General features: G+C 43.0%; 1 protein-coding gene across 1 annotated transcript in view; it reads left to right on the forward strand.

Moving 5' to 3' along the window:
- Positions 1-460: 460 nt before the first annotated feature.
- Slc24a1 (solute carrier family 24 member 1) overlaps positions 461-21,550 on the forward strand; it is a 34,297-nt gene continuing 13,207 nt past the window's right edge. The window contains exon 1 of the mRNA XM_071608407.1: positions 461-2,347. Coding sequence (XP_071464508.1) covers positions 461-2,347 — 1,887 coding nt within the window. The remainder of the gene's footprint in view (positions 2,348-21,550) is intronic.

Here is a 21,550-nt window from a genome sequence, read left to right on the forward strand (position 1 = left end):
CTGAGGAGTGCTGGCAGACTTTTTGTAGGAACACAGGGAGGAGCCAGGGAAGATTGAGGTAGGAGCATGCACCCACCTGAGGGACCTCAGCTGCCAGCATGCCTACACAGCAAGAGGACCCCTTTTACTCTTTTTCCTAAAAGCAGGCATTGTCTCCTGGAGTAAGGGGCATAGCTAGTTTACTCCAATAGAAATAAATGCCCCCAACCACAAAGCCCCCTGTATAGTATTTCTGTGTCCCTGGGGTTCCCGTCATCACTCTTTTCCAGCTGAGGGAGTTTTGGATCCCAGATCTCCTTTTAGGAGCAAATAACTTCTTTTCCCTCCTCAGGTTTGTGGATACCCCAAGGCTGGACTTCATGGAGAAATCTTCCCTGATTACTAACCTGAACTTTGGAGCAGCTGCAGTCTCTCCATGGACAGAATGAGAGGCTTTCTGTAACAGACATAACTGGCCATCATGGGGAAATTGATCAAGATGGGGGTGCAGGAGAAGCGGTTACTCTGGCCAAGGCGGCTTCATTGGAGTCGCCTCCTGTTCCTATTGGGATTGTTGATCATGGGTTCTACCTACCAATACCTGAGGAGACCCTGGGGCCTCCCCTCACTGTGGGCAGAAGTCTCTTCCCAACAGCCTATAAAACTGGCCAGCCGTGACCTCCCCAATGATGTGATGACGATAGTGAGCACTGACCCTCCCAAAGCTAGCTCTGAAATGGAGGCTGAGATGCTGGCACCCCAAGCCACCTTGGGCAGGAATCAAGCAACACTTAGAATGACAATGGAGAACACGCCCAGAACACCCAGAAGAATTGCCAAGATCACTCCACCAACACCAAAGAATAATCATAGCCCAACAGCAGCAGATACAGAAAGAATGAAGGAAAATACCCCAACCACACCAAGTAGAGTACTGAATCACTACACCCCAATTTCAAGCAGACAAACAATAAAACATTATAGCCCATCATCCAGGGGAGAAATGAAGAGCTACAACCGAATTCAAGCCAGAGGTAAGGTGAAGATTACCCCAACCCCTCCTGGGGAAACTATAGACACTAATGCACCATCCACACTCATGAAAATGGAAACACGCCATGCGATCATCCCCAGGACAAAAGTGAAAGATAGTGAAACCATGGCAACTTATGAAATATTGGAGACCAGCTCTCCCAAGAGGATACTGGAAGAAACCTCCTCAGCTACCCTTAAGAGAATAATTAAAAACACCCCACCTTTCCTGACCGAGATAGAAACAAACATCTTGACATCTCCAAGGAGAATAGCAGAAAAGAACACCATGACTAGCTCCAAAAGAGTGGGAAATAACAGCTCATCCAATCCCTGGAGGTTAGTGGGGAAGAACAACCAGACAACTCTTCAGGGAGCAGACCTGGAGCACACTTCAGCTGTGTCTGAGAGGCAAGTGACAAGAAGTACCGCGATGGGTGGCAGCCCAGCGAAAAATGAAGCCTCTACTGCTATCCGGAGTGTTAGGAATCCCTTGCCCAGAACCAGTGCACCCTCCATCAGGACAGCCTCAGCCACCAACCAGGAGCTGGCAAAGAAACCTTCCACAGCACCCAGGACCTCTGTAACCCCCCAAGTCAGGGCAAATCCCACTGTCCAGATCCGTCACTGTGTGGTTGTAGAACCAGCCCCAGCCATGCCCACCAGCCCATCCCCAAGCCTGACAACCTCCCTCTTCCCAGAGGTGCCCAGTCCCAGTCCCTCAGCAATGCTTCCCAGTTGGCCAGACCATCCCCAGGGAGAGTACCCCCGGGACCTGTTCAGCGTGGAGGAACGGCAGCAGGGCTGGGTGATCCTGCATATCTTTGGCATGTTGTACCTGTTTGTGGCCTTGGCCATCGTGTGTGATGAGTTTTTTGTCCCAGCCCTGAGTATCATCACAGAGAAGCTGCAGATCTCTGAGGATGTGGCAGGTGCTACTTTCATGGCTGCTGGAGGCTCTGCCCCTGAGCTCTTTACCTCCCTCATTGGCGTCTTCATATCCCACAGCAACGTGGGTATTGGTACCATTGTGGGCTCTGCTGTGTTCAACATCCTCTTTGTCATTGGCACCTGCTCTCTCTTCTCCCGGGAGGTCCTCCACCTCACCTGGTGGCCATTGTTCCGGGATATCTCCTTTTATATCCTCGACTTGTCAATGCTCATCCTCTTCTTCCTGGACAGCCTCATCGCCTGGTGGGAAAGTCTGCTGCTGCTGCTAGCCTATGCCCTCTACGTGTTCACTATGAAGTGGAACAAGCACATAGAGGTCTTTGTGAAAGAGCAGCTCAGAAAAAGACCAGTGGCCAAGGTCATGACTCTAGGGAATCGCAGCAAGGTAAGGAAGTCTGGTTGGGCGTCTCTAACTGATTTGGAGGGGAAGGGGAGGGGGAAACCAGAGACTGAAGAGTGGAAGGAGCTGGGTTGGACCCGAAGTCATGGGAGATTCTGGTTGCCTTGCTGTTTATTCAACATTTACAGAGTAATTATGATGCGTCAGGCAATATGCTGGGGCCTTTGCAAATATGACCTTGACTCAATTCCTAATCATTCTATAAAGTTCTTATTATTATGAACCTTGTTTGTAGGAGATGAAATTGAGGCCTAAAGAAGTTAAATTGTTTGTTCAAGATCACACAGTAAACAGGCATTTGAATCCGAGTTGATCTGACTAGGTCTTTGGAAATGACATTTGAGTTGGGCTTTGGAGAATGTTCAAGGAGATACCAGCAGGGAACATGCTAATCTCTTCCATGTGCATGATGTTCAGGGTTTATGTAGCACCCTCACTTTCACTAAATCCTGTTAATTAACATTCTAGACTGTGGGGGGCGGGTGGGAGGATTGGAGAGGGGAAGGGTTCTTGTTTGTTTTGTTTTGTTCAATCTGGAAGAGAATGGAGCCCCACTCATCCATTGACAAGCCAACTCTGGGGGTAGAGCTTTGACTCTGTGTGTAATGGAGACCAGACACCAGGAACACCAATCCTGGATCTTCCTGGCCCAGAAGTTCCTTTCGAAGAACTTCTTTGTCCCTTTGAGGGGTTTTTTCCTGCTAAATTCATTGGATGATTCAATATCTGGATAATTAGATTAAATTGGAGAAGGGATCTCTGAAAACTTAGCCCAAAGCTTTTTGTTCTTTGATATATTAAAGTAAGAGTACCCCAGATAACAGAGACCCCACTACTTTCTTGTTCCTTGCGTGCAAATAATACAAGGATGTGGCTACTTAATCCAGAACAGTTTCAATGAGTAGACAGGATGGAGACCAAACTCAGAAACAAGTCTGGGAGTACCCTAGGCAAGGGAGATTAAAATTTAGAATTTTTGAAAAAAACGTGTTCTGGTGAGAGACTGAACAGAGAGCTAGAACACCTGGCTCTAATTTGATCTTACCTCTAGTTAACTATGTGATCCTTGGACAGGTCTCGTTCCCTCTCTAAGGGAAATGACAGAGTCCAACTGATCATTAAAAGTTTCTGTTCAACTCTAATATTCCACAATAATGTCTGTGTCCAAGTGGGTTAAGTTCTGGCAGGACCCAGCATAAGCATTGTCTGATCTGATCAGCTGAGTTCCTTTTGCCTCATTTGTGGATGGTCCAGAAAGAAGAAATGTCAGAATTGGAGTCAGAATTCAGCCTCCTAACAACCCACTCAGCACTATTTTTTAAGAGATGAGTGCTCCAGGAAGCCATAGACTAAAAAAAAAAAAAAAAAAAAAAGCCTGTTAGGTCATTTAAAATGAAGAAGCAGGAGCCTCCCTCCTAATGAAGTTCCCAGGGCAGGCCTTGCTGAGCGCTGGTCATGAAGCCATGGTCTCTCCTCTCAGAGAAGCCTTGGTGTGCATCACACAGCAGTGCTCCAAACACCTCTGGCTTGCCTCTTGGGACTTTGAGGTAATTCTGCTTTTATTTAAAGTCTATGAATTCTGAATCTTCTATTTCATCAGAGCTAGACCATCAAAGCAAAGTTTGCTAAGCAAATGAAACATAATCATGACTCCAAAAGAGAATTTATAACCTACTAAAGAGAGTTCAAGAGCTTTAGCAGCAGCTCTTTGTCAACCAGTAAGCAGCATACTAATTCTGTTCATATCTATTTGCTGAAACAGATCCAGTGTGATTTTTAATTGACAGCACTATTTTTTTTAAAAGCAAGTTGAATTACAGACTATACTTGAAAATAAACTGCTGTGTATTTAAAATTAAAAATCCATAGGCAGGAGTTACCGTTAAAATTAGTTCAAAATGCCAGGCATAGTGGTGCATGCCTGTAATCCCAGAGACTGGGGAGGCTTAGGCAGGAGGATCACAAGTTCAAAGCCAGCCTCAGCAATTTAGTGAGTCATTTAGCAACTTGGTAAGACCCTGTCTTTATTTATTTATTTTTAATTGTTTAGTTGTAGTTGGACACAATCCCTTTATTTTATTTATTTATTTTTATGTGGTGCTGAGGATCAAACCCAGGGCCTTGCACGTGCTAGGTGAGCGCTCCACCACTGAGCCACAACTCCAGCCCCAAGACCCTGTCTTTAAATAAAATATTTTAAAAAGGATTGGGGATGTGGCTCAGTGGTTAAGCACCCCTGAGTTTAAAAAAAAAACAGAAAGAAAGAAAAATTAGTTCAAAATAACTCAAGCTATTTAAAAATGTTTTTAAGCTGGGTATGGTGGTGCATGCCTGTAACCTCAGCTTTTCAGGAGGCTGAGGCAAGAGGATCCTGGTCCAGGCAGGAGGAGCCTGATCCAGGCAATTTAGTGATATCTCATCTCAAAATTGAAACTAAAAATTAAAAGGGTCGGGGATGTAGTTTAGTGGTAGAGCACACCAGGGTTTGATCCCCAGTACTGAAAAAAAAAGTTTTTAAAATACATGTGGATTTAGAGTTTCACCCTGGGGTTTCTTGTAGCTAGAGAGGGAGAGAGAACCACCCTTGCTTGTATCGTTGGCTGTGTTTCACTGGTGAGAGGGAAATAAATTATACTGGACTTCACTGGCAATCTGAGGGCAAGCTATTCTGTTTTGAATTCATGAAGCAACTCTATGAAAAGCCAATGTTTGATCTAGTAAACCGTGAGAATATTCATTTCAACTTAAGTACCCACCCCTGTAAAGTGTTTTACCTTAACTGTGAAATTTTAAGTATGGAAATGAACATACCTTGTTCACTTTCTCACACTTATTTACTGGTTCATTCCTCACCCTGACTAAGGGGTCTCTTCTTCAGGCATCACCTGGAGAAAGCCAGGGGCCAAGGAAACGGCGCTTCTTCAATCAGACATGGCTCCAATGTTGAGGAGGTCAGAGAAAAATAGAGAAGGCAGAGTGGTTGAGAGCCAAGCAGCAGGGATTGGTAAGCAGAATCATAATCCTAGCAATTTGTGAAGTCTAAGCAAGGGACAGAATGGAGGGCAGCATAAGCCAACTCCTCTTTGGAGAGAAACAGAGACAGAAAAGATACCTGGCCTCCACTTTCCTCTGCTGTCAGCCTGGGGTGAAGTATAAAGGAGATGACCACAACATCAAGTTCATCATTGTCCCTAATGGGGAATTGAGCTTTGTATCTTCCAAAGGGTTCCTTGCAAAGTCCATAAATATTTGGTTTGGTTTCTTCAGAAACCTATCAGTCCAGGAATTGTAATTAGTGAGAGAAAGGAGTTGAGGAAGGAGTCCATGCTTGTAGAGGACCTATTCTACACATTCAGTAGCTCAACAATTTCTCATTAAACACTACAAGATTAGATTGTTCTACCTATTTTGTGAATGAAGAGACAGAGGCTCAAAGAGTATAAATAACAAAGTCAAAGTTACTCAATTAGTTGATAATCTTACCTCTGATCATGAATCAGTGTGTCTGGATTTTAAGCCAGGCACCACTGCTAACTGTCCCTGACACCCTGGGCAGGTCAATGCAACTCAACACACCATTTAGTAAACACCTAAGTGAAAAGCAATGTGAGAAACAAAAAGATTGAATCTTTCAATAGAAGGGACAAACAGAGAGAAAATTAAATGTGATGGAGGGACCCTTGTGCAAAGTGCTTGCTTTTCAAACAGGCTCATCTGTACACTGAGCAGGATGAACTCATGCATGGGTTGGTAAACTTTTTCTGTAAAGGACTAGACAATAAATACATTAGGCTTTGCAGGCCATACAGTCTTTGTTACAACTACATCCCTGCAGCATAGCAGCTATCGACCATAAACAACTGGGAATGGCCACATGGTGTTTTCTAAGAGTAAGAGCAGATATCCCACTTGCAGATATTTTCCCACCTGGACAACTTGGAGACATACAATCAGCAGAGTATGATTTATTTTCTTAAAATATTTTTTTTAGTTGAGATGGATACCTTTACTTATTTTTATGTGGTTTTGGGGATCGAACCCAGTGCCTTATGCATGCTAGGCAAGTGCTCTACCACTGAGCCACAACCCCAGCCCAGATGATTTATTTTCTCACTGAATATTCACCCAATAGACTTACCTGTTGAGTTTCTGAGCTGGAGGACCTTTTACCTTACTTTTTGTTCTGCCCTGAGTATCCAGAATCAGAATAAAGATTTTCTTTTTTCCTTCTTTCTTTTTTTCCTACATATGAATATTTCCAGAAATAAACAAATGTTTTAGTATTGATCATAGATATGTAGTATTTTAGAGTTTTTCCTTCGACAATGTCTGAAAAAAAATTCAGTGCTAAGAATATTTCAGACATCACTCTTAAATTGGTTGGAGGATGCTTTCTGTGACCCCAATAAGGAAATGGTCAGTGTTAGTATACTTATCAACATAGCTCTCTTTAAAGCTTTATTCCTGTTTTGAAGCTCTTGATGTATTTGTTCTTGCCCAAAATGATAAATCTGCCTTGACTGTGCACAGGCAGAGTCATAGAAAGTCAGAAGACAACAAAGTGAGGTGCCAGACTAACTGAAAGCCTTACTGGTATTTGAAGGACGATGGGTTCTTCTTTACACGTGGAGTCAGGAGATTAGTTAGGAAGGGCAAGCCATCTGAAGGAAGGTAGTCCCATAGCAAAAAAGGGATTCAAGCCAGGGGCTGGGATTATGGCTCAATGGTAGAGTGCTTGCCCAGTACACAAAAGGTACTGGGTTCAAACCTCAGCACCACATAAAAATGAAATAAAGATATTGTGTCTACCTATAACTAAAAAATAAATATTTAAAAAAGTTTTAAAAAGGGATTCAAGTCAGGAAATGGGCCTTGTTTGGGTCCTTTTGGAAATCCCATATTCACCTTCTGCCCTCAAGAATACCTCAAAATGTGGAACTCTAGGGAAAGTCTGCCATTCTTGAATGCCCTGAGGGCTATTCTCTTCCTGGCAGTATTTATTTATTTATTTTAAAATAGGTCAACAAGGGCTGGGGTTGTGGCTCAGTGGTAGAGCACTCACCTAGCACATAAATAAATAAAGATATTGTGTCCAACTAAAAAATAAATATTAAAAAAAAAGTCAATAATATCCCAAGAAGACAAATCAAGTCAGTGCCTCTGTAATGATGATTCTCCCATCTTGTGGGGTTCACATCTGTCCCAAGCACTCCTACCAGTAGCAGCACAGCCAGCTCCTGCAGTGGAAATAAGGAGGCTCTGACTGGAAGCAGCCATCAGGGGCCTAAGGGCCTTGGAGAGCCCCGCCCATCTAGTCTCCGGGAATCCCCTGTGCTACCAAGGAGCCCATCTAGCCTGGGCTAAGGGGTTCCCTCCTTCAATTCCTTGAATAGTAGTCAGTTTCCTGACAATTGGAATTGTCAGGAGAAGATGGTAAGAGTAGAATTATTTTATTTTTTGAGATGCGGACTTGCTATGTTGGTGGGTCTTTAACTCCTGGGCTCAAGCGATTCTCCCACTTCTGCCTCCCAAGTAGCTGGGACTAGAGGTACCTCTAGTGCCTCTATACCCACAGAAGAATTCTCTCTCTCTCTCTCTCTTTTGGTACCAAGGATTGAACCCAGGGGTACTTAGTCACTGAGCCACATCCCCAGCCCTTTTTATATTTCATTTTGAGACAGGGTCTTGCTAAGTTGCTTAGGACCTTGCTAAGTTGCTGAGGTGACTTTTTTTTTTAAACGTCATCTTTTAAATCTTTTATTTTACAGATAACTATTGCATAAAATTTGAAAATTTGGAATCCAGAAAAATTGGAAATGTGTAAGGAAGAAAATAAAACCATTTATAATTTTATCACCTTAGTAACATGTTAATCTTGCCTTCTAGACTTAAAAAAAAATTTAAAAATATCTTTTTAGTTCTACATGACAGTAGAGTATATTTTGACATATTATACATACATGGAGTATAACTTCCCATTCTTGTTGTTGTACAAGTTGTGATGTGGAGTTACACTGGTCATATATTCGTATAGGAAAGTTATGTCCAACTCATTCTACTGTGTTTCCTATTCCCATTCCCCCTCCCTTCCCCTCATTAGTCTAATCCCAAAAACTTCTAACCCGCTCCCCCTGCCCTGTTATGTGTTAGCATTTGCATATCAAAGAGAACATTCAGCCTTTGATCTTTTGGGACTGGCTTATTTCACTTATCATGATAGTATCCAATTCCATCTATTTACTGGCAAATGCCATAATTTTATTCTTCTTTATGGCTGAATGATACATACACACAATATTCCATTGGTATATATACACAATAGATAGAATGAATGGATAGAAAAAATGTGGTATATATACACAATATTCCACATTTTTTCTATCCCTTCATTTGTTGGAGGGCACCTAGGTTGGCTCCATAGCTTAGCCATTGAGAATTGAACTGCTATGACATTGATGTGGCCATATCACTATAGTATGCTGATCTTAAGTCCTTTGGTTATATGCTGAAGAGTGGGATAACTGGGTCAAGTGGTGGTTCCATTCCAAGTTTTCTGAGGAATCTCCATACTGCTTTCCAGAGTGGTTGCACCAATTTGCAGTATCACCAGCAATGCATGAGAGTGCCTTTTCCCCCACATCCTCACCAACATTTATTGTTACTTGTATTCTTGATAATTGCCATTCTGACTGGTGAGGCTGGCTTTTAACATGTGATCCTCCTGCCTCAGCCTCCTTAGCTCCTGGTGTTACAGGTGTGTGCCATCTTGCCCAGCAGAATTCTCAATTTTAAGATTATATACTTTCAGTGTTAACCTGATAGTGAGTGCTAATAGATGACAAAAGAAATGCCCAAAAAACTAATGAACAGCAAAACTCAAACATCTGATCATGCCTAGTCCAACAGTTTGCTATTTTCATGGATATTTATATGTCCATCGTTGAGAGTTTACATGCATTCATACAACACAGTAATATTTTCTCCCTGTGCATATGGTGATATTTCATATAAAATTAGATATTTGTGGTGTTCTACAAAGAACAGCATGATTTCTCAATGCTCTGCTCCCTGAATTGATTGGAAATAAAACCAACAAATATTTTTTTAGTGTGGGGGAGTGGGCATATAGATGATAAATAAGTAAAAGAAGTTAAGAAGATAATTTCAGAGTATGACAGAAATAAACAGTGCATGTGATGGAAAATGACTGTACAGTCACTGTCTTTATAGGGGGAGGCCTTTTGGGGTGTGAGGAGAGGTATAAATAGAGATTTTCAGAATGAGAAGAAAACTGGGCAAGGATTTCTGGAAGAAGAAATAGCATTTGCAAAGGCTCAGAGCTGGAAGGAATTTGGCATGAATGAAGGTTAGTGAGTACAGGGAGAATGGTACAGGATACCTCTGGAGAGGAGGATGGGAGCTGGCAATCATATATCGAGTTTGAATTTTATTTGAAGCTCAATAGGGGAATGATATAATGACAGTACTGTTTAAAAGGTCCCTCTGTAATTGCTGGGTAGAAATTGAATTGTAGGTATGTGAAAGTGGAAGCAGGGAGTTCAGTTAAAAGGCTGTTACGGGGCTGGTGTTGCTCAGTGATAAAGCACTTGTCTAGCATGTATGAGGCACTGGGTTCAATCTCCAGCACTGGGGGGAAAAAGCAGCTATTATGAGCATCCAGCAGTATATATTGACTAAGTAGTCTCCAATTATTTGTGGGAGACACATTGCCAGATCCCCAGTGAATGGCTGAATCTGGGAATAATATCAAACTATATGTATAGCATTTACTTGATAACTTCTCATTGGCAAATTTTTGAATATTAAGCATTAATACTCTTGTACTTTGGGACCATTATTAAATAACAAAACACTGGCACACAAGCACTGTGATATACCAAGATAGTCAGTCTGATAACCAAGAGGACTACTAAATGACTAACTATATACAGTATGGATACACTGAACAAAGCATGATTCATGTCCCAGGCAGGATAGGACAGGGTGAGATTTCATAACACTATTCAGAGCAATGTGCACTTTAAAACTTATAAATTGTCTATACCTAGAATTTTCTATTTAATATCTTTAGACCATAGTTGAACACAAGTAATTGAAACCGAGGAAAGCAAAACTGAGTAAGTGGGGGGATGATGACTACTATTACTACCATGCGCCCCACCCCCCATGCACACACACATATCTTTAAGAGATGTTTTGAAGACAGAGTCATCTGGACTTGGTGATGAAGTGAATGTGGAGGGTGAGAGAGTGGGAGAAGTCAAAGATGATGCTGAGCTTTTCAGCTCGTGCGGTTGAAACAGATGACTTGAGAAAGGATAGTTTTAGGGAGAAACTCAGGAGCTCCCAGTATGAAATGGTGAGTTTGGGCATCTACCCCTCACCTCCAAGTAAATATTGTCCGGGAGGCAGTTAGTTATATGAATAAGTTTGGAGCTCAGGAACAAGGTCTGGGCTGGAAGTAAAAATCTGTGAATCACCAACAAATGCATGGTAATTGAAATCAAGGCTGTCCAAACCAAATAAATAAAAAATAAAATAGAAAACAACACACACACAAATAAGGGTGACCCATCCTTCTCTGAAAGATGAAAGAAATAGCCCAGGACTAAGCCCTCAAGAACCCCAACATTCATTCATCTTAAATACCTTTGTGTGAGCCTGTGTCAGATCTGGGATATGGTGATAGAAATCAGTCATATTCCCAGGTCTCAGGGAGCTCAGCCTAATGGAGGAACCGGAGGTGATACAGGTTCTTTGTGGGACTTGATACTTGTCAAGAAAAAGGATATAAAGTCATTGCTACAAAACTAGGTATAAGTCTTGAAAGATGTATGTGTAGGGGCGAGAGAGACCCTGAAGTTTAAGCCTCATCAGCTACACAGTGAATCCTCCTCAGTGTGGAAGACAGAGAAGTAAAACCAACAGTTAGTGTCATGTGTAATGATGTAGGTCAGTGCCAAGGGATTCCATGCTGCAGGAGCAGATAAGAGAGTCGGAGAAGGCTTCCTAGAGGAGGTGAAGCTTAGCTGAATCTTGAAGGACAGGCAGCTTACTGACTGAGCTGGGGTCTTGTAGGCTTGTGCAGAGGCCAGAGGAATGAGAGAGCACAAAGAAGTGATAGCTGTGCTTTCCAGAATGGTGGCTGCGAGCGACATGCAGCTTAGACACTTGAAACATGGCTAGTCCAATTTGAGAGGTGCTGGAAATATAAAATATACACCAGGTTTCAAAGGCTTATTATGGAAAAAAGGATGTCAATTACCTGAATATTTTTTTGTATTAACTGCATGGTGAAAGGGGTGAATGAGGCTCAGGCAGCGAGACGCCCTCCTGAGGACAGGGGGCTCTGGAATGCAGGGAGTGGGCAGTGGTGTGCTTTGCTCTGATGGGTGGAGAATGAACCAGAAGAAGAACAGATCAGCAGGCAGAAGCCTGTTGCATGTGTGTAGGCAGAGGAGGGGAAAGACCAGGCCAAATCTGAGAACTTTCAAGAACTAGGTCTGATGGCTAATCGGCGCGGGTGTGGGCTCTGAGGGAGGGAGAGGAGGAATCTGGGAAGTTCCAGGTTTGCAGTACGGCAGAACATGGGCTCAGGGGAGACTGCTCAGTGAAGGGCCACAGGGAAGAGTGTTCCTTCTTGAGTGTGGCCTGGGTGCAGGCAGAACTGACTGAGGACTCAGGATATGTTTGATAAATGAATGTTTAAGAAAAGATCACAGACTAAAGTATGTGGTACAGGAAGTGCATATTGTACGTTCTAGAAAAGAAATTGCTACATCAGTGGGAGATAGAAGCTGGAGGTCAGGAGAACAAGCCTCTGAGTGCCTGCCACAGTTTTCTACCCCAGGTTCCCATAAACAGCAGCAAGAGACCCATTCCTCATTCCCAGCCAGAGGCATCTCAGGTGCTAAGGTATTTGGCTGACATGACACACTTATGGGTTTCCTCTCCCCCTTTGCTATTTTATTTTTGTAAAGAGGAGGTGAGGGTGATTAGACTGAAGAAAGAGGAGGGAGGACAGTGTGATATGAGAGGCAAATGTAGCAATGTGTGCAGATACGGGATATTCAGAAAGGAGCTCCTTGTCAGAACTGCGAATGGAAACTGGATGCAGTGTTGCAGGCCTGTAATCCAGCAACTGGGGAGGCTGACACAGGAGGACTGCAAGTTTGAGGCTAGCCTTAGAAACTCATCGAGTCTCTCTGTCTCAAAATAATAAATAAAAAGGGCTGGAGATATAGTGCCTCTGGGTTCAACCCCTAGTACCAAAACCAAAACCAAAACCCTGCTAAATGGATCCCTTGACCACACCCAAATATAGACACTCAATTACATCCGGTTGAAATGTCAATAATTTGAAAGAGAGCTACTAAAAAATACAGATTTGACCTCATTTCCCTATTTATGCTGGAAAAAGACCTCTCTAAATGGAGATTAGGGGATCAGGAAGGTTCTGTCACTATTTTTATGAATATGGATGAGTCATGAACTCTTCATGTCAATTTTCTCACCTATCAAAATAACAGTAATAATACTAGCCCTGTTTATTTCACAGTTGGCATTACTGATTAAGAAAACGTAAATAGTTTTAGAAATTTAGAGTGCATTCTGAGGTTAGCCATGAATGAAGAACCCACAGAAAAATATTTGACTTGAATAAATTTGAATGGCAGAGAAGTCATTAAGGGTGTGTACAATGGGGCAAAGATCAGTCTCTGGCCCCTCTGTGGACAGAGCCAGCTATCCCAAAGGATAAGCCTGGCCCTCGACATTTCTTTGCCTCTAAAGAGAATTCACTGGGTGAGAGTCCAACAGGATATCCCAGTAATCTTAAAGGTGCGTCATGAAGTAATTAGGGGGATTTCTTAAAATGCATAGTGTTCACTTTTTTTTAGATTACTTTTTATATATATTTTTATTTATATATGATAGCAGAATGAATTACAATTCTTATTACATATATAGAGCACAATTTTTCATATCTCTAGTTGTATACACAGTATATTCACACCAATTCGTGTCTTTATACCTGTACTTTGGATACTAATGATCATCACATTCCACCATCATTTCTAACCCCAGGTACCCTCCCCTCCCCTCCAACCCCTCTGACCTTTCTAGAGATAGTCTATTCCTCCCACGCTCCTACTCCCTATCCCACTATGAACCAGCCTCCTTATATCAAAGAAAACATTCGGTATTTGGTTTTTCAGGATTGGCTAACTTTTCTTAGCATTATCTTCTCTAACTCCATCCATTTACCTGCAAATGCCATGATTTTATTCTCTTTTATTGCTGAGTAATATTCCATTGTGTATATATGCCACATTTTTTTTTATCCATTCATCTATTGAAGGACATCTAGGTTGGTTCCACAGTTTAGCTATTGTGAATTGTACTGCTATAAACATTGATATGACTGTGTCCCTGTAGTATGCTATTTTAAAGTCCTTTGAGTATAGACAGAGAAGAGGGATAGCTGGGTCAAATGGTGGTTCCATTCTCAATTTTCCAAGGAATCTCCATATTGCTTTCCATATTGGATGCACCAATTTGCAGTCCCACCAGCAATGTATGAGTGTGCCTTTTCCCCACATCCTCGCCAACACTTATTGTTGTTTGTATTCATAATAGCTGCCATTCTGACTGGAGTGTGATGATATCTTAGAGTGGTTTTGATTTGCATTTCTCTAATTGATAGTGATGATGAAAATTTTTTTCATGTATTTGTTAATTAATTGTACATCATCTTCTGAGAAGTGTCTCTTCAATTCCTTGGCCCATTTATTGATTGGGTTATTTGTTTTTGTTTTTATTTTGTGTGTGTTTAGTGCTCTATCTGATGTGTGAGGGGTAAAGATTTGCTCTGAAGATGTAGGCTCTCTATTCACCTCACAGATTGTTTCTTTTGCTGAGAAAAAACTTTTTAGTTTGAGTCCATCCTATTTATTGATTCTTGATTTTAATTCTTGTGCTATAGGAGTCTTATTAAGGAAGTTGGGGCTTAATCCCACATGATGGAGATTAGGGCCTACTTTTTCTTCTATTAGACACAGGGTCTCTGGTTGTATTCCTAAGTCCTTTATCCATTTTGAGTTGAGTATTGTGCATGGTGAGAGATAGAGGTTTAATTTCATTTTGTTGTATATGGATTTCCAGTTTTCCCAGCACCATTTGTTGAAGAGGCTATCTTTTCTCCAATGCATGTTCTTGGCACCTTTGTCTAATGTATGCTAATTGTAGTTTTGTGGGTTAGTCTCTGTGTCCTCTATTCTGTACCATTGATCTACCAGTCTGTTTTGGTGCCAGTACCATGCTGTTTTTGTTGCTATTGCTCTGTAGTATAGTTTAAGTTCTGGTATAGTGATGCCACCTGCTTCACTCTTCCTGCTAAGGATTGCTTTAGCTATTCTGGGTCTCTTATTTTTCCAGACAAATTTCATGACTGCTTTTTTTATTTCTATGAGGAATGCCATTAGGATTTTGATTGGAACTGCATTAAATCTGTATATTGCTTTTGGAAGTATGGTCATTTTGATAATATTAATCCTGCCTATCCAAGAGCAAGGTAGATTTTTCCATCTTCTAAGGTCTTCTTTGATTTCTTTCTTTAAGGTTCTGTAATTTTCATTATATAGATCTTTCATTTCCTTTGTTAAGTTGATTCCCAAGTATTTTATTTATTTATTTATTTTTGAGGCTATTGAAATGGGGTAGTTTTCCTTTCTGAGGATTTGTCACTGATATATAGAAATGCCTTTGATTTATGGGTGTTGATTTTATATCCTGCCACTTTGCTGAATTCATTTACTAGTTCTAGAAATATTCTGGTGGAATTTTTAGGGTCTTCCAGGTATAGAATTATATCATCAGCAAACAGTGCCAGTTTGAGTTCTTCTTTTCCTATGTGTATCCCTTTAATTTATTTCGTGTAATTGCTTTGGCCAGTGTTTCAAGAACTATGTTAAACAGAAGTGGTGAAAGAGGGCATCCTGTCTTGTTCCAGTTTTTAGAGGGAATGCCTTCAATTTTTCTCCATTTAGAATGATGTTGGTCTGGGGCTTAGCATAGATTGCCTTTATGATGTTGAGATATGTTCCTGTTATCCCTAGTTTTTCTAGTGTTTTGAACATAAAGTGGTGCTGAATTTTGTCAAATGCTTTCTCTTAGTCTATTGAGATTGTCACATGATTCTTATCTTTAAGTCTATTGATGTGATGAATTACATTTATTGATTTCCATATGTTGAACCAACCTTGCTTCCCTGGGATGAATCCCACTTGATCATGGTGCACGATCTTTTTGATATGTTTTTGTATTCGATTTGCCAGATTTATATATATATTTATTTATTTTATTTCTTCATTTTTATGTGGTGCTGAGGATCGAACCCAGAGCCCTGAATGTGCTAGGTGAGCACTCTACTGCTGAGTCACAACCCCAGTCCTAATTTTGCCAGAATTTTATTGAGAATTTTTGCATCTATGTTCATTAGAGATATTGATCTAAAGTTTGTGGGTTTTTTTTTTTTTTTGTTTGTTTGTTTTGATGTGTCTTTGTCTGGTTTTGGAATCAGAGTGATATTGGCCTCATAGAATGAGTTTGGAAGTGCTGCCTCTTTTTCTATTTCTTGAAATAAATTGGAGAATATTGGTATTAGTTCTTCTTTAAAGGTCTTGTAGAACTTGGCTATGTATCCGTTTGGTCCTGGGCTTTTCTCGGTTGGTAGACTTTTGATGGCATCTGCTATTTCATTGCTTGAAATTGATTTGTTTAAATTGTGTATATCATCCTGATAAATTTGGGCAAGTTATATGATTCTAGAAATTTGTAGATGCCTTTGATATTTTCTATTTTATTGGAGTACAAGTTTTCAAAATGCACAGTGCTTGCTTTATATTCAGACTGATTCTTTCTACTCTGACTCATTTGTTTGTGTGTTCATTCATTCATTCATTCAGCAATATATGTCCAAGCACTCAAGTCTTTCCTGTCATTTAAAACTTGAATTCCACCTACTGCAGAAGCATTCCAGGCCCGCTCAGCACAGAACGTTCATCTCTGACCTTTGTGTCATGAACCACATTCTGCTTTGTTTTGCATCTGTTATATTTGTCTCAATTACTTTCTGGATAAAAAAATCCATGTCCTAGACTTCATTTATCCCTAAAGTCAATAGCATGACACTATATAAACAGCAGATACTCTGTAAATAAGAACTGAATGAATGAATTGGATGGGTGGGTGGGTGGCCTTGGATCAGGTACTATTTCTGTCTTTTCTGAGCTGAACAGAGAAGGAAGTGTAGTGTATACACTTCTGGTTTAGCAGTGGAGGTTGGTGGGGGAGGGAAGCAATGGAAGGTGAAGAATTACTGGGGCAACCATTAGTGATCTGCTGCTTGAAGTCAGTACTGGAGGCCCCTTGGGAGTATCTACTCATCTGGCTCACCTTTACTGAGCACTTACTGTGTACAAGATACCATGCCACAGGTAATAGAGATGATTATAAGTTCACTGCATGGCAAAAAAAAAAAAAAGAAAGAAAGAAAGAAAAAGGAGTCTAGCTGGGTAGACAATGTGTCTGTGTGAAAAGTTAAACAATGAGTTCAAATAGTATTTCAAGGTTGTGAATGCAAAGTAGCAAACTACTGCGAGCTGAATGCTTTTCTTTGTCGTGCGTGAACTGTCTAGGGCTGTCCCACTTCCTAGCTGGCTGCTCCATACTGCCCACAAGACACTAGCTCTTATCTGATCACACAGTTGGATTTTAATATCACAAAAAGTGCTCACTGTTGCTATGCAACATTTGAAGAGAAACATATAGTGAGCTGGATTAAGAGTGGTAGGGCTGGGGGCTGGGTTGTGGCTCAGTGGCAAAGTGCTTGCCTAGCACATATGTCACTGGGTTCGATTTCAGCACTACATAAAAATAAACAAATAAAATAAAGGTATTGTGTCCATCTACAACAACAACAAAAAGATTTGAAAAAAGAGTGGTGGGAGGGCTGGGGTTGTGGCTCAGTGGCAGAGCACTTGCCTAGCGTGTGAGGCACTGGGTTTGATTCTCAGCACCATGTATCAATAAATAAAATAAAGGTCCATTGACCACTAAAAAATATATTTAAAAAAAGAGTGGTGGGGACAAAGGGGCCATTTGGAAAAGCTTTATACAAGAATGCACACCAAATTTTCTGAAAAATGGATAGGATTTAGGCAGTCAAGAGGAATGGGGAAGGCATTTTAGGCAGGGAAGAGAAGTTGGAATGAACTAGGTATATTTAGAGGGCAGTTCATTTATTCATTCATTGAATAAATATTTATTGCATTTTTGCTGTTTGTACATATAAATAAATTGGGGAAAGTGCTTTGAAGGAAAAGAATAGGCATCTATAAAAAAGAATCATGTTTAGCTGCCTGGAGGCAGTTGGCATTTCAGTGGAGATGAGAGGAGGGAAAGAACATTACAAATGGGGGAAGAGGGGACTGTGATACAGGCTTCAAGGGGACCGGAGACAATGGCACATCCAGGAGCAGAAAGGCAGTTAGACTGGCCCTGGAGAGAGAGGGAAGGAGGGAGAGAGAGTGAGGTCTCTCCATGACATCTGACTCCTATGTTCTTGCGATTCCTGTTCCTATTTGCAGGGGAGCAGCAGTAGGATAACAAGAAGCTGCAGGTGGGCGCCATACGGAAGCAGCCCATTGCGGACATTGCAGATCTCAGCATATAGCCGTAGACCAGGGCACTGTGGTTCTGATGTGAGGGAACCGGGCTGTGCTCCGACCTCCAGGGTGAGCCAGGAAGGAGGGGCTAAGTTGTCAGGAACTCTCACCTCCAGAGTATGTTTCCAGGAGATGCTAGTTTGGGAGCTAAGTCCTGTAGGTCCCAGCTGGCCTCACGACTAGCCTGCTGTATAACTCGGGTCTCATGTTGTCCATCTGCAAAATGACTGTTTGGACCAGTTAAACTCAAGTCCTGGTTTCCAGTCCTAATGTGGTAGGATTGTTTAATATAAAAGCCTGGAGGTTTTAGAATGCCCCAGAACTAAGAGGAAAATAGGAGGAGCGCTGGAGGTTGCAGGAAGGTATGCAATTTCTTAAAAACTGTATCTTACTGATCTTGTTCTATGGGGTATATGGACAGAATCATGGGGAACTTGAAAGGAGAGGCTGGGGCCTGAAACCCCTCCAAAGTTCTCTAACCTGTCATGAAGTACTGCACCACTGCAGCCACTAGATGGCAGAAGAGTTCAGATAGAGAGGGATGAGGGGGTGGGAGAACTAGGCAAGCACTGAAGCATTGTCTTTGGATGTTCCGAAGCAAATCAGATAATATTTCTACTTGTGTCACAATGAATAAGTGTGTGTCACATCTGTGTACAGTAAATATGTGTTTATATGTGCCTGCCCATGATGGTTTCTGAGCAAGAAGACAGAAAATAAAACTGGACTAGGAATCTGAAGACCCGCATGCTAGCGTGGCTCTTTTCATTCCCTCTCTATATGACCTTGGCATACCACCTAGCTTCTTTGAGGTTTCACTCTTTTTCTGTAGAAGGGGATCATACCCTGGCTTATCTCTGGGTGGGGTGATGATAAAATGCAATCATGCCCTGTGGCCTATAGAGTTGTACCCATGGGCAGGGGGTCTGCGTGGTGTGTAGATTAGGGTATTTCTAGAAGGGTGTACTTTCAGGGAGGTGCAAACCCTTGGTAAGGTGGCATCCTTAATACATATGGTCTGCTACTTGTCAAGACTTTGGGGAATTAGACAGGACATAGAAGAAGCCAGTTCTGGAAGAGTTGAGGGAAGGCTGAGAGGGGAAGAAGCGTGCCTCTCCTATTTGGAGACAAAGCAGTGGGGGGCTCAGGATAAGGCTTCTGTGCTTTGTCTCTGACCTCTATGGGATGAAGGCAGGTGAGGGAGATCTTCCTGTGGCTCTTCCCCTGGCTTGGGCAGAGTTCTACTGAGGCCTGTGCCCTTGCTGTGCTAACTGGAGGGAGCAGCTCAGCCTCTCTGCACAACAACATTATCCGCTGCACCTTCTACCAGCTCATGATCCACAGCCTGGACCCCCTGGGGATAGGTAAGCAAGGCCTCCCCAGACCTGTGCATCTGCCCTCCAGCAACTGGAAAACTGGGACTGCAAATCTGAGAGGTAGTGGTTTGGGGATGGGAAGAGGGTCAAGAGAAAAAAGTGTGGGTGGTGAAAGTCAGACAATCTGGGAGACAAGGAAGAGGCACCCCAGGGGACTCACCAAGAGAGGGCCACCTGAGAGGAGAAAGCTAAGATCCTTGGTACACACATCTCACTACTTACCTGCCTCAGTGCCCCTTCCTATAAAATCTAAAGGGGTTCACCTGCAGGCAGGCCATGAGTGCCAAGTGCCCTGCTCTGGCCTTTGTTGGGGCTAGCTCCAGCATCCCGCGCAGTATTTCCAGCCTGGCAGCTTGGCCCAGGATGACTAGCCAGGGATGCTTCTGGGGGGCACCTCAGCAAGGGCCCCACAACCCAGATGCTCTGATTGGTGTTCCCTTTGCTCTGTATTTGACTCTGGAGTCCTGGGAAGCTTGCTAATCCCTTCCCAATCAGGAATCTCAAAGCATACCCTCAGAGCTGCCAGGATCACTTCCGAGGTTGGTGAGGGTAAGCAGTGTCTAAAGAGCAGTGGGGTCCATGTTGAACTTGACAAATGATGGCAGCAGCTAAGACTCTCACTATCCACCTTACTGAGTCCTGCCTTCTGTCTCGACCTTCCCCAGAGAGCTGCCCCAGCGTGCTTCTCAGGCTCTAATGGCTGTCTCTCAGGTAGTCTTCTGCTGACCTTGGGCTCCTCCTTCTCTGGGGCTCTGATCCAGAACTGACAGCCCATGCAGAAGGCCCTCAGAGAAAGATCAGCTGTTGGGAGAATGCTAAGGGGTCAGAGTGCCACTGAGCAGGAGGCTGAGGCCCGAGCTGAATATGACCTGAAAGAAGGACCTGCTGTGTCCCAGGGAGCATTCTGACTGACATTTCTGATTTAAGAGTCTTAAATTTTCATCAGGGCCTGAAGAGTCCTGAAGACACAATATTGGGTATTAGGTGTTAAAACAAGCAAACTGTATTGTGAACAGCGTATCAAAGAAAAAGTGATGAAAGCTTCCTCAGAAATTCCTCACGGTGGGCCTCGGCAGGCACTGTGAAAGGGTCAGCTCTAGAAAAACAATAGCTCAGGGGTCCCAGAGCAGAGCTAGCAACACCTGCCAGCCTCTGGATGATGAACGCTAGGGCTGTGCCTGGCCCGGCCCAGTGAGGCGAGCCGTGTCCCTGGGTCATGCCTGCCCACTGCTGGAGAGCACAGACTCCAGACAAGTCCCGGAGATAGACTCTCCTAAAAGGGACTGCAGGGCTCTCTGCCTGGGCTACCTCTGTGACCAAGAGCCGCCAGCTGGCCTACTTGTCCTAACAGGATTATGGGATGTTCAGGCCAGGCCGAGGTCAGAGGAGATTGATGCTAAGGAGATGATCCGGCTGGGCTGGGAGAGGGGAGGGCATGTGAGGAGACAAGTGCTTGGGGAGCCGGTGACAGAGTTATCTCTGGGAAGAGCAGCCTGCTTGCTCCATCGTCTGTGGGTGTGGTAGGCCAGGACCCTTGAGGCAACTGACCGCAGGAGTGCCTTGGGGTGCAGTTCTGCTCAGAGACTCACCCTGATTTTGTACCCTGAGACTTGGTCCAGGAGGGGCTGGGACCTCGCAGGGCTTTTGTTCCCAACACTCCCCAGATACATGTTTGTGTGTCCATGTGCTGTTTCCAGATGGCCACCCAGATGTTTCCGTCCTTTCCAGGTGTTCCAACTCTCTCCACAGAGCTGATTAGTGGAAGAGTTGTCTCTTGTGGTCTGAAAGCTCACCTCTTGGTGAAGGGGCTTTTCCTCTCCAGGGTCACATGCCTCTGCTGGTGATTTCACTGGGATGAGTGAGAGAGAGTCCCAGTGCAGGGGACCCTGCTGCTGACCTGCTTTCCTCAGTGGCGTGGGAAATGAGAGGTGAGGGTGTGTGACGAGGATGTGAGGCAAAGGGAAACTTGTTTTTTCTCACCACTCCCTGAAGCCAACAGGGAGTAGATGTTCTCAGCAACTGGACTGGAACTGAGGGAGCTCTCTAGATAACAGCTTCTCTCCTCT

Source organism: Marmota flaviventris, chromosome 2 (assembly GCF_047511675.1).
Source record: "Marmota flaviventris isolate mMarFla1 chromosome 2, mMarFla1.hap1, whole genome shotgun sequence".
NCBI lineage: Eukaryota > Metazoa > Chordata > Mammalia > Rodentia > Sciuridae > Marmota > Marmota flaviventris.